At 36.7% G+C, this 10550-nt stretch overlaps 2 protein-coding genes and 1 long non-coding RNA gene across 7 annotated transcripts; 1 reads left to right on the top strand and 2 right to left on the bottom strand.

Moving 5' to 3' along the window:
* Positions 1 to 518: 518 nt before the first annotated feature.
* LOC125580188 lies at positions 519 to 3903 on the bottom strand. Of its 3 annotated transcripts, XR_007317934.1 has the most exons (5): positions 3709 to 3903; positions 3440 to 3541; positions 3068 to 3173; positions 2769 to 2994; positions 519 to 2676 (listed from the first exon to the last, which is right to left on the bottom strand). It is a non-coding gene; the product is annotated as an uncharacterized LOC125580188 (long non-coding RNA). The 3 variants fall into 3 exon arrangements; XR_007317932.1 differs by lacking the exon at positions 519 to 2676 and having other exon boundaries at positions 2769 to 2977; XR_007317933.1 differs by lacking the exon at positions 519 to 2676 and having other exon boundaries at positions 3440 to 3903.
* A 2200-nt stretch (positions 3904 to 6103) lies between these two features.
* LOC106375868 lies at positions 6104 to 6863 on the top strand. The gene is made up of 2 exons (XM_013815880.3): positions 6104 to 6481; positions 6562 to 6863. Exons 1-2 carry the CDS (start codon positions 6292 to 6294, stop codon positions 6843 to 6845), a joined length of 474 nt encoding a protein of 157 aa, XP_013671334.1. The 5' UTR covers positions 6104 to 6291; the 3' UTR covers positions 6846 to 6863.
* A 164-nt stretch (positions 6864 to 7027) lies between these two features.
* On the bottom strand, positions 7028 to 9880 carry LOC106375867 (microtubule-associated protein 70-5). Of its 3 annotated transcripts, XM_013815878.3 has the most exons (11): positions 9625 to 9880; positions 9455 to 9540; positions 9220 to 9285; positions 8959 to 9138; positions 8700 to 8870; positions 8472 to 8627; positions 8249 to 8395; positions 8087 to 8158; positions 7579 to 8013; positions 7341 to 7492; positions 7028 to 7250 (listed from the first exon to the last, which is right to left on the bottom strand). In XM_013815878.3, exons 1-11 carry the CDS (start codon positions 9683 to 9685, stop codon positions 7229 to 7231), a joined length of 1548 nt encoding a protein of 515 aa, XP_013671332.1. In that variant the 5' UTR covers positions 9686 to 9880; the 3' UTR covers positions 7028 to 7228. The 3 variants fall into 3 exon arrangements, with proteins under 3 accessions (XP_013671332.1, XP_013671331.1, XP_013671333.1); XM_013815877.3 differs by lacking the exon at positions 7028 to 7250 and having other exon boundaries at positions 7292 to 7492; XM_013815879.3 differs by lacking the exon at positions 7028 to 7250 and having other exon boundaries at positions 7292 to 7492; positions 8959 to 9129.
* Between the last annotated feature and the right edge of the window lie 670 nt (positions 9881 to 10550).

The following is a 10550-nucleotide window of genomic DNA, read 5'->3' as shown; positions in this document are numbered from 1 at the left end:
TAAGAGCATTAACATCGTAGTTTCTAGCGTGGAGATGCTTAAAAAAGTAATGATGGTGGCTCCACCAAACATATAAAATCGGTCACAGAAGTAGCCAAAGAAGGATCGATGTTTTGCTGTTTCTGGTACTGTTTGCAGGTCCCACTAACACGTGGCGACCCGCGATTGGTTACTTTTTAACTTTTTTTTTAATCAAAGAAAAAATAAATTAAGAAACCCAAAAAACAATTTAGGGATAATCATGGCCTAATATATGTTAGTGTTGTTTGCTTTACTAAATGATCTGTGCGAGGAAATGATTACCGGAGGTCAACTGGATGAAAAATTAGATGTGGTATGAGTAAGGTTGTATGCTTTCGAATTAATAACCATGGGCGGATCTACATGAAGTAGGAATTTTTTTAAAAATATTGAATATCTTAGCAGAATAAAAATTTAAAACTGACGTTATTGGCTACTGCCCCCCCCACTAACTAAAATTTATGGTTTAGACACGTTTTTAATTCGATCTTGTTTTGTTTTAAACTTTTGTTTCTTGCATGAAATTTCTCTCTCTTATAACTTTTTTTTAATCCATTGATAATTTTATATTTTCTTCTAAATCCAGCTTTGCATAATGGAAAGGTGAATCGATGTAAAATTTTATTTTCTAAATTAGCTAATCTGTATAATAGTTTAATATTGATCGTTACTACTTAAAAATAACCATATTTATTTTAAGAAATTATCAAATTAAATACATGAACATATATTAGGATATTCTGAAAAAATATTACTGTTAGCTTCTAATGTATAGCTTGTGATTTTCTCTATTTTTATTTAATTACTTCACGAATATGATTTTTGTAGATTGTTTATAATACATTTGACTGATTTTTTTTTCCCAAATTGAAATTCATTCATACGCAAAATATCAATATTCATACAAAAGCTGGCGACCAAACGAAATAGCCCCAGAACCAATAGCCCATAGGAAGCAGCAACTAGAACCCACACTGGAGCGACTCAAACCCACACAGGGGTGACATTACTACATAAGAAAATTCCAAACCCCCCGTGATAATAGTACAATAAGCTTGCAATAACTTCTGAACGAGATTTATCGTTGTCACCCTCGGCCAACCAAACGATAACATCAACCTCTACAACACCGAGAGCACACCTCTCCAACCAACGAACCAGACTTTATAACCCGGCAAGATAGATCCACTCTAGCACCACATTCTCTTCCGGATACGGCAGCGACACAACTTCATTGCGTCCAAACTACGCCTCAATAAAAGCCTTACAAAGAACACTCCAATCTCAACAGATCTGGAGATCAATGAGGTCAAGCCCGTCAGCGACCACCGACCACACAACAAAAGGCCGGCAGCTACAAACTAGAATGCGTTCACACCATCATCAAAACCCGAAAACACTACAAGCTTATGACTAAAAATTACCAAAGGGTCCACTAATTTTCTAAGAGAGATAACAGCCAAAAGATATCTAAACTTCATGACACGCACATAATTAAAAATAAAACTAGATCTACTTGCTGGATAAGAAGCCGGAACAGAGCCCACATCCTTCAGAGACCAGATCCACAAGACTCGCTACCACCACCCCCACAACGACCCGATTCAGACGAAGAACCAAGGACGAGTGTTTCACGCGCTTCACGCGCCTACACGAACCGAACCGTGCGGTTAAACGGAGGCGGATAGATCTGAGCCCTCAGGATAGGAAGCCACTGGTAGGGTCGAGAGAGTCACTGCTGCATCATCACCTCTTCAGATCTAGGGCTCAAACACCAACATCAAACCGGAGCTCAAACGGTGGACCGTTGCTTCATCATACAACAAGGAGACCTAGAACCTAACAAAGAAACAGAACACAAGGACAGGCTCAACGCCGTGGCTTGAGAGCCAACGGACGCCGGTCGAGCAGAAACCACCGGCTGAGTTTTCTTCTTCGAGGAGAGAGGAGGGAGCGTTTTTTTTTCTTTTGCACTATTATTAATACATTTGACTGATTTTATTGCTTTCGAGACTAATGTTTAGGTTAAATTTTTAAAGCAATACATTTGACTGATTTTATTGCTTTTAAAATTTAACCTAAACATTAGTCTCGAAATTTGTTTAAAAATATCATATATAAATATATACCAGTGTATATACACTACACAGCCAGATTGATATATTATTTGTAGATGACTTCTTCGTCATCATCAGCTTCTTCTTCTTCTATATGCTTTTCTTTCCTGATGATTGCTTTCTCAGTTGTCTAGTAGTCATTGCAAAACACAGATGCTAATCAGGGGAGAAAAAAAAGATACGCTGGACTTACCACAGCATCAAGCTCAATACCAAGAATTAAACATAGATTCTCAAACTCTTCCTTAGCTACACAGTTAAAAGAAGAAGACTAAGAAATAAAAGAAGATTAACTGAATCAAACAAATGGATTGAAGAAGAAGGAAGGTATACCAGTGTATATAATTTTCACCAGAAGAGTGGTTAAAAAGCAGTGAATAAGAGCAAAATCCAAGGCGTCAGCTAATTAGTGAATACTCTTTACAAAACTGGCCGATCAAAGTCATTTCCAACATACAACTGTGTTCAACTACATCAAAGAAGAACAACAACTAATAAGTGGATCTTGTTCTTCTACTTGTTCAGAGTTCTGTCTTTTCTGGTCACATAGAACAACAAAAGAGAAGCATTTTTAATTTCTTATATTACATATCCAAGTGTATATGAACAGAGAGAAAAAGAAGGACACACCGTGTCTCTAAATTTGCGGCATGAAATTGAACTTAGGAGGATTAAAGTGCAGATTTGGCAACACCTATAGTGTCGCTGTGGATCTGCATCAACATGGCAGGAACCGGAGTTGGGTTGAGACACCGTGGTAGAGGCGGACGAAGAGTACTGTGCAGGAACCGGGGTTGGGTTGGCCGGATCCTATCCATCAGCTTCTTACCAAATGAATCCTGTAAAAGAAGGAGAGCTAAACAGACAATTTCAGAGAAGGTGAAGTGAAGATAAAAAATATTAAATTTAATAACTCGCAAATTTCTCACTTTTGAATTGGGTGAAACAGATTTTATGTTGTTCAACGGCGTTTGATTTGCTGGAATCAGGAAGCTTCTGCATCAGCTCTTGATCTTCTCGGCTGAGACGTTCTCACTGCCATAAACAAAACAAATTCTATAAACAGCCAAAAGGGATGAGTATATGATCTGAGTGGAAACCAACGCTGCATCAATATGAGTGGAAACTAAAACTGAATAACAAATGGGTTTAGTACTGCGTTTAAGTTTTTCTATTAAACCAACGAAACCATAAACCAGTTTAGTCCCCAAATAACATGTATCAATACTACACTCACAATGAGGGAGATAGAAAGTTAACCCTAACCAATCCTTAACGTAAGGGTTATGTTCCTTTGTTACCTTTGGAGCCACGTATCCAAGAGTACCAGTTTCTTCAGTCATGTCATTTGGATTCTGAGCTCCAATCCTAGCCACTCCAAAATTAGCAAGCCATAGATTGCTCTGTTAATCCAAAAGCATGTATCTTTTTCATATAACGATGAACGATTCTATCTGAATGTAAACAACTTAGCCTGTTAAAGATCAATCACAATTGTATATCACAAAGATTCCTTTATTTCTTGGAGATTCATAAAGAATGAAAAAGTGTTATGTTTCCGTAAACTTACACGCCGGAGAGGAACGCCAACCGTCCCGTGAATTTATGCTGGTATCATGACAAATTTCCATCGCCAGCGCATCATTAATTTCCAGATCCATGAGTTTGAAATTGGATTCAGATTTTCAAACGTCAAGCATAGATGCACAAAAAATGAGCAAATGTAAATTCCATGTGCACAGAAAGAACAAAAAGGGAAATTTAACTTACAGACTGCCATTAATAAGAATCTAGGATGAAATGTCAATTAAGATGTCTCTTAGAAACAATCGCTTCTAACAGAGAAAGAAGATAAAAGAAGATTGTGGAAGGATTAGATTGTTTGAGGGTTCCGTGAGGTGCATATATATACCAAATGCAATCGCAACCGATTGATAGGATGACCAAGTAGTGTGCTGCTTAGATAACTGGATCGTCACTGCGCGATCAAAGAGAAACGAAGAACACAAAGGGGTTCGCATCACAACTGATTAGGGTTTCCGTAGAAGCTTGTGGTCGATGGGCCGCAGACTAAGCGCAACACGAAGCCCACGTGAAGCCCGTTCGGACAGAACAAAGCTTTAGTGAAATGGTGCGGATCCGACGTGTCAACGCGGTAGAGCTCCTATTTCCGACCTGGCATCCGAGCTGGCAGCCTCAAGAAGGATACAATGCTTCTTTTATATATAAAGATATAAAGATATTGCATTTGCATAAATATTTGTATATAACAGGGTTGAATTGCACGATTAAAAATTTGAAGCTAACTTAAAAAGCAACTTTGCAAAGTAAAACTTTTAGGGACACACTAAAAATAATATAAAGTGAAGGGACCTATACTGAAAGAATGAAAACTTGACACGGATCTGAGTTTGGAGATGATGAGGTTCACGGTACACCGGAGTAAAGATCAAGGCGACGAGTGGAGCTTCAACGAGGCTACCGGAGGTTGTCTAGGAGATCTGGGAGCATGAAAACGGACATCAATATCTGAAATCGAGAAAACAAAGAGATGCGGCGGAGATAAGCTTGGGTCTCGGAGGCACTGATCAGGAGATGTAACGACTTGATGACCACCGTCGTTGTGGATGAGATCTGAGAGCTCCAAAAAGTGTTCGACATATGGAAGAGATGCGGCGGAGGGGATCGGTAATGCAAAGCTAACTTGTAGTCTTGTTCCATTCTTTGAACTAACGTGTCATCACGTCTAGATTCCGACGAAAGTTAATACTCTTTTAATTTTTCTTGATTCTTCTTTGTATTTGGCAATTTCTAAACTCATTTTATTATTGTTCTCAGAATAAATATATTCTCATGTAGACAAGTTTCTGGAGAAAATTGGAGAAGAAAGAGAAACAATAACGGGGAAGAAGACTTTGTATTGATCAATAAATTCTCACGTGTGAAAACAATTCAAAGGAGACAATGACAATTCGGTGAATACGTTACTTGATCAAGAGTGTTATGTCTTTTCTAGAAGACTTGCATAGGGTCAAAAAGTGTACTGACCCACTCGGCTAATAAAAACTTCGTCTGACCCAAAACACAAATTGAAAATTCGAAAGTAACCCACTTTACCAATATTTTCACGCGTATACTAACAGGTATTTGTAAGATAAATCATATTTGCCTACGAAGCACCTAATTTCAAAATATTTCAACATATTGTAACCAAAAATCAACCAAAAAAAACTTAACATTTTATCTTTAAAACTATTAAATATTTCTTTTTATGTATTGATATGAAATGTTTTTGTTTTATATTATTTTACCAACGATTTTTTTTCTTTTGCTAAAGGATTTTACCAACAACTGTTGATTCTTCTCTCTTTTTAAAATAAATTTAACTGTAGCGAAGAGGAAGAACAAACAAAGAAACTTTAAATATTACATTGATACATCAACAAAAATATTAAATTTATATTTTCAAAATAAGATAACATTTTTAAAAATAAATAGGTAAATATATATTGTTACTTTAATTTTTATTTGTAAAACAGGTTCTTATCCAAAAAGTAATGTTTAAATGAGAAAACTGATTATTTTGTTTCTAGTTAATGCATATTCAATTAAAATGTTAAATAACAAGTATATAATCTTGATACATCATCCAGATACACTTTTTGTATTTAACTGATAACCAACCCACCAAAATCCCTCCAAAAAAAACGAAGAAAATAAATTGATAATGTCTTTGTTCAAAAGCTACAAATGTCTGGAAGAAAAGAAAAACAGTTGGGGCAGGTTTGACCATCCCTCCAAACTTAAAAGAAGAAACGTCGCATAACCATATTGATCAAACATTGATCAAACATATTATTAAGAAAATCTAGAAAGAAACAAAGATTAGACAAACAAAATAAAGAGATATATATTAAAAAGTCTGCCAAATTGACCAGAGAAGATAAATGTCAAATGAAGGAAGATGTTTTAGCCTTTCTAATTTATATAAAAAAATAACTTAAGGGCATCATATCCTTAAAATTTTAATACAAACCAATCCATCATCTTTGTGGGTCTATATATATATATATATATATACACACACATGCTTGCTTGTTCCATTTACATATCCTTTAATCCTAGTTGTTTGCATATTATAAAGTTTTGAAAAATGGAGATGAGGTTCTTATTATGTAGCAGCTTGACTTTGGTATTCATGTTGGCTTTGGGTGAAGCAGCTGGGGATATAATGAGATGGAGCAGAAAGGAGATGGTGGAGATGGCTGGCTACGGCGAAGACAAACTCTCCTCCGTCCTTGTCACTGCATCTCTTCTCTCTTCTTCCTCCTCACCTATTCCTGGTAAGTATTGTAAACAAGTAGCAATGAGTAGATTAGTCCATGTCATGGTGTTAGTCTCTTCTCACTTCTTATACATATAGGTGCTACAGTTGGCATCAAGTGCCACACTGGATATAGGAAGAGATCTAAATGGATCAAAGCTGTCACAAATGCGTTGGGACAATTCACCATTGATCTTCCTTCTCATCTCCATGCAATTCATGACCTAGAAAAGGCTTGTTCCATCAAACCACTCTCTGTTCCTAAACCATATCAATGCTCTCCCACCAAGACTCAAAGAGGCATTAAACTCGTTTCCTCATCCAACGGTTTGCGAGTCTACACAGCAGGCAACATTACCTTACACAGAGGTCCATGTAAATAGAGATTTTAGATTGATGTTTGATATTTTTCTATATGGTTCCTTCTCTCTTATTGAGAGAAAGAGAACTTAGTCTATTTTTGTATATAATGTTTACTTCATTCTCAAATCTTTTTGCTTGTATTGGGAAGACTATGATTTACTTTTAGATTGTCATGATAATTGCTAATCACTCAACAAGGTGATAGGAGAAGAGAGATAAGTAGTATTGCTTCAGTATCTTAAAAACATAATTTACAATCCAAACGAGATAACAAACACACACATCTCTTCTTTAATTGAAGCTTCAGTTTCATTTTCTTATAGTATGTACACCGAAGTTAAGACCATATTCTTTTGATATCTTCCTTCCCAGAAGCATCTTGTTCCTCTACTGGACATGATATTCAACATGGCTTGTGTACACGGCTGCACAACATATCATCATAGCACACATAAATATAAACTTTGTCTCGATGTTTTAACTGTTTCTATTTCTCAAAAGACACTGATACAAACCTTCTCCGTAAGTTTGCCTTTCTGCATCGTTTTGACTCTTCATTCAAGATCGCCAATGCGTTCTCCTTTTCTCTCGCCGCAGCTTCCCTCTTTGCCTTCTTTGTCTCCACTTCAATTGCTTTTGTTAGAGCATGCACCTTCTTCAACAACATCTGTGTACATATGCATATTAACTTCCAATTAAGTAAGGTTTCATATTGTCAAAGAGATGATACAAGCACAAGAAGGTGCAGTGTACCTTGATTTCCTCATTTTTGGCATTTATAGTACCCTCTTTACTCTCACAGATTTTCCTTAGAGAAATTACTTCCTTCTGAAGCCTGTCATACAAGAACCCTGAAACCATATCTTCATTTCCATCTTCCTCAGCTTTCCTTTGTTGTTCTTCTTCTTCTTCATCCACATTAGTTACTCCGTTTGATGTAACCTTTGAGTTCTCTTTTCCATCTCTTTCTTCACCTCTGTTGATCGGCTGATTTAAAGCATGGATTCTACCAGTAAGTGAGCCTCTTGGCTGAGAAGTAGATCGTTTCTTTGATCCACCACCACCACTAGTCAAGAATCCTAAAATCTTGCCAGACTTTTCAGCTTTTGTAGTTGTTGGAGAGACCGATAACATGTTTAGACACTTCAAGCCATCTTCTATGGTTTTCAGCCTCAGCTTCAACCTCTCCTGTATTAGATCACTTAGAAGCATTAGAAACTACACTTACTTGCACCACAAGACTAATAATATACTCATCCACCTTTAGCTGTGATTCAGCCTTAGCTGTTCTCTCTGAAACAGCCAGTTTATCTTTCAGTTTCTGCATTTCTCCCTGCACACACAGACACAAATTTCAACAGAAAAAAACTCAGTTTTTCATCAATTTGTAATTGTTTGTGCAAATTAAAAAGCAGTAAATTACATGGAGAAGCCTTCTCTCTTCAAGCCATTGCTTTACGGGCATTACTCTATCATTCTCATCTTTCCACTCGTTAGCAAAGGCAAGAGCCACTCTACTTGCTGATACTTTGACTCTGGCTAGCTCTCTCTCCAAGGTTCTCTTCTCTTCCTGTTGGTTGATGTTGAAAACAATCTTGTGAGTTTCTTGAAAACAAATGTGAGAATGTAAATAAAAGAACACTTGCATTGAGCTGAGATATTTGGCGACGATAGTCTCGAACTGCATTTGCAGCTGTTCCTCCTGCCAAGATTGCTTCCTCTAACTCTCCAATGGTTTGAGACAGCTTCTCAATCTCCAACACTTTCTGCCGGTTTATTTTCTCAAGAAACTTGTACTCTTCCTGCAAAGTTTTTTTTGCTTTTATATATAGCCACAGGTTTAAATGTTTCTCTGAATGCTATATTTGTATTACCTGGCAGATCTCAATCTGTCGTCGAAGTTCAAAGTTGTGGTTTTGAACCTCCTCAACAATCAAAGCACGTTCAAGTGCACTTTTCAAGATTCTCTCTGCTTCAAGAAGCGCTGATTCTTTTGATTTTGTCAGCCGTTCCAACGCTTTCTTGTCTTCTTGAAGCGCAAAGATCTGTGAACAGACAAAAGAAGCTATAGTCAAGACATGATTTTTGTAACACACACAAGAAGAGAGATGGTAACAAGTTTGAAATCAAGACCTGATGCTTTTGAAACTTGATCTGAGCTTCAAAAGGAGCAATAACTGATTCGAGGGGTAGAGGATCATCTTCCTGTTGGTGCGTGTAAACCCTCCTCAGTGCTTCCTCTGCGGCGTCCTGTGCTGCTAATGCATCTTCCTTCTCCTCTTCTAGCTTCTTCATCTCTACCTCCTGCTCTTCCTCAATCATGTCACAATCTTAACTTATTCTTCTAGTCATTCCATCAGTCAAAAGATGACAAGTCTTTGAGTGTAAACGCACCTTATGTTCAACAAGATTCTTAGAGACTCCAAGTCTCTCCTCCAACTTCCTAACGTTTTCCCTGAGCTGAAACACGCAACCAAGTAGCATCAGCAGAGCTCAAGAAACTCGTTATAAGTGTTTTTAAATATGGAAAACATAACATTGATCAAGAAAACTTGTAGGTAAGACATAGTGGAAGAGATCATCACAAACTTACAAATGGGAATTATCATGTTTATGCTAACTTACATACCTCCCCAAATTCTCTGTTCTTGAGCTCTTCATTTGTTCTCAAAGCCTCAATTTCAGCCTTAGCTGCCAATAGCTCCTTGTCCTTTTCTGCAAAGAGAAAAGAAAGCAGCACACCCCTCAATATGAAGCAGCTACTCAGAAGGATTGATGGATAAGACGAAAAGAAAGAACCTCTAAGCTGGTTTTGAAGAGAAGAGGTGTTTGATGCAAAAGGGTTTTCTCCTGCGGTCATGTTTACTCTCAAAGACTCCTCCTCCTTTGTTGCAGTATAATAGATATGAGTTTTGGTCTAAGCAGTTCAAAGAATGATATAGAGGAGATAATGGAGGCGTTACACACACGCTTTTGGAGAGAGATAGACCATTCCTTAAAGGAATTGACATTTAAGAAGAGAGAGAGAGTTTTAAACTTACTAAACTTCTTTTTTTTTTCCCTCATTCTCAAGCAACCGTCGCCATTTCAAGCCATTGACATTAACACAACATTGACAGTAACCAACCCTTCCCTCTTCTTCTTTCTCTTTCACTACCCATTTCATTTCACATTCATCATACTCATTATCTTCCTCTTTATCTTCAATTCTAAAATGCTTTCAAGTTGTTGACTTTTTTTCTTTTTCAAATTATTACTTTCATTTGACTCTCTCAGTCACATAGAGTTTTCAAATTAGATTTTGGCCCATCATCATAATTACCGGCTAGTGCATATTTTTCATGTTCAAACGTTTACCAATGTATTTTATTTTATTAATAAAATTTGAAAAAGGGATATGGTTCTACCTCAAATGGAAATTATAAATAAAGATAAATGTCTAAAGCAGAGAAGCAGAGAATAAGCCAAAAGGAGTTGGAAGGAGAGGCAGCATATTGACAGATATAAAGACACTAATCATAAGGATAAAGATAATTCAAATGATTGAAGTATTTCATTAGGTGAAAACTCTCTTTTTTTTATATATAAACTAAAAATTATATTCTCTTGTATCCTTTTGTCTTTATTAGTATTGATAAGGCTATGAATGTAGGTAACAACAGATAACAATTATGATAAGTTTTGAATGAAAACTATATATTATCCAAGAGAGTATGTAGTTTGAT

This window comes from Brassica napus, chromosome C1 (assembly GCF_020379485.1).
Source record: "Brassica napus cultivar Da-Ae chromosome C1, Da-Ae, whole genome shotgun sequence".
Classification (NCBI taxonomy): Eukaryota; Viridiplantae; Streptophyta; class Magnoliopsida; order Brassicales; family Brassicaceae; genus Brassica; species Brassica napus.
This window is presented reverse-complemented; position numbering and strand designations above follow the sequence as displayed.

Coding starts and splice junctions, on each gene's coding strand:
- LOC106375868 (XM_013815880.3), top strand. CDS start 6,292: ATGGAGATGAGGTTCTTATTATGTAGCAGCTTGACTTTGGTATTCATG. Junction 6,482..6,561: donor TTCCTCCTCACCTATTCCTG/GTAAGTATTGTA, acceptor TTATACATATAG/GTGCTACAGTTGGCATCAAG.
- LOC106375867 (XM_013815877.3), bottom strand. CDS start 9,685: ATGACCGCAGGAGAAAACCCTTTTGCATCAAACACCTCTTCTCTTCAA. Junction 9,286..9,454: donor AGAACAGAGAATTTGGGGAG/GTATGTAAGTTA, acceptor TGCGTGTTTCAG/CTCAGGGAAAACGTTAGGAA. Junction 8,014..8,086: donor AGGCTGAATCACAGCTAAAG/GTGGATGAGTAT, acceptor GATCTAATACAG/GAGAGGTTGAAGCTGAGGCT.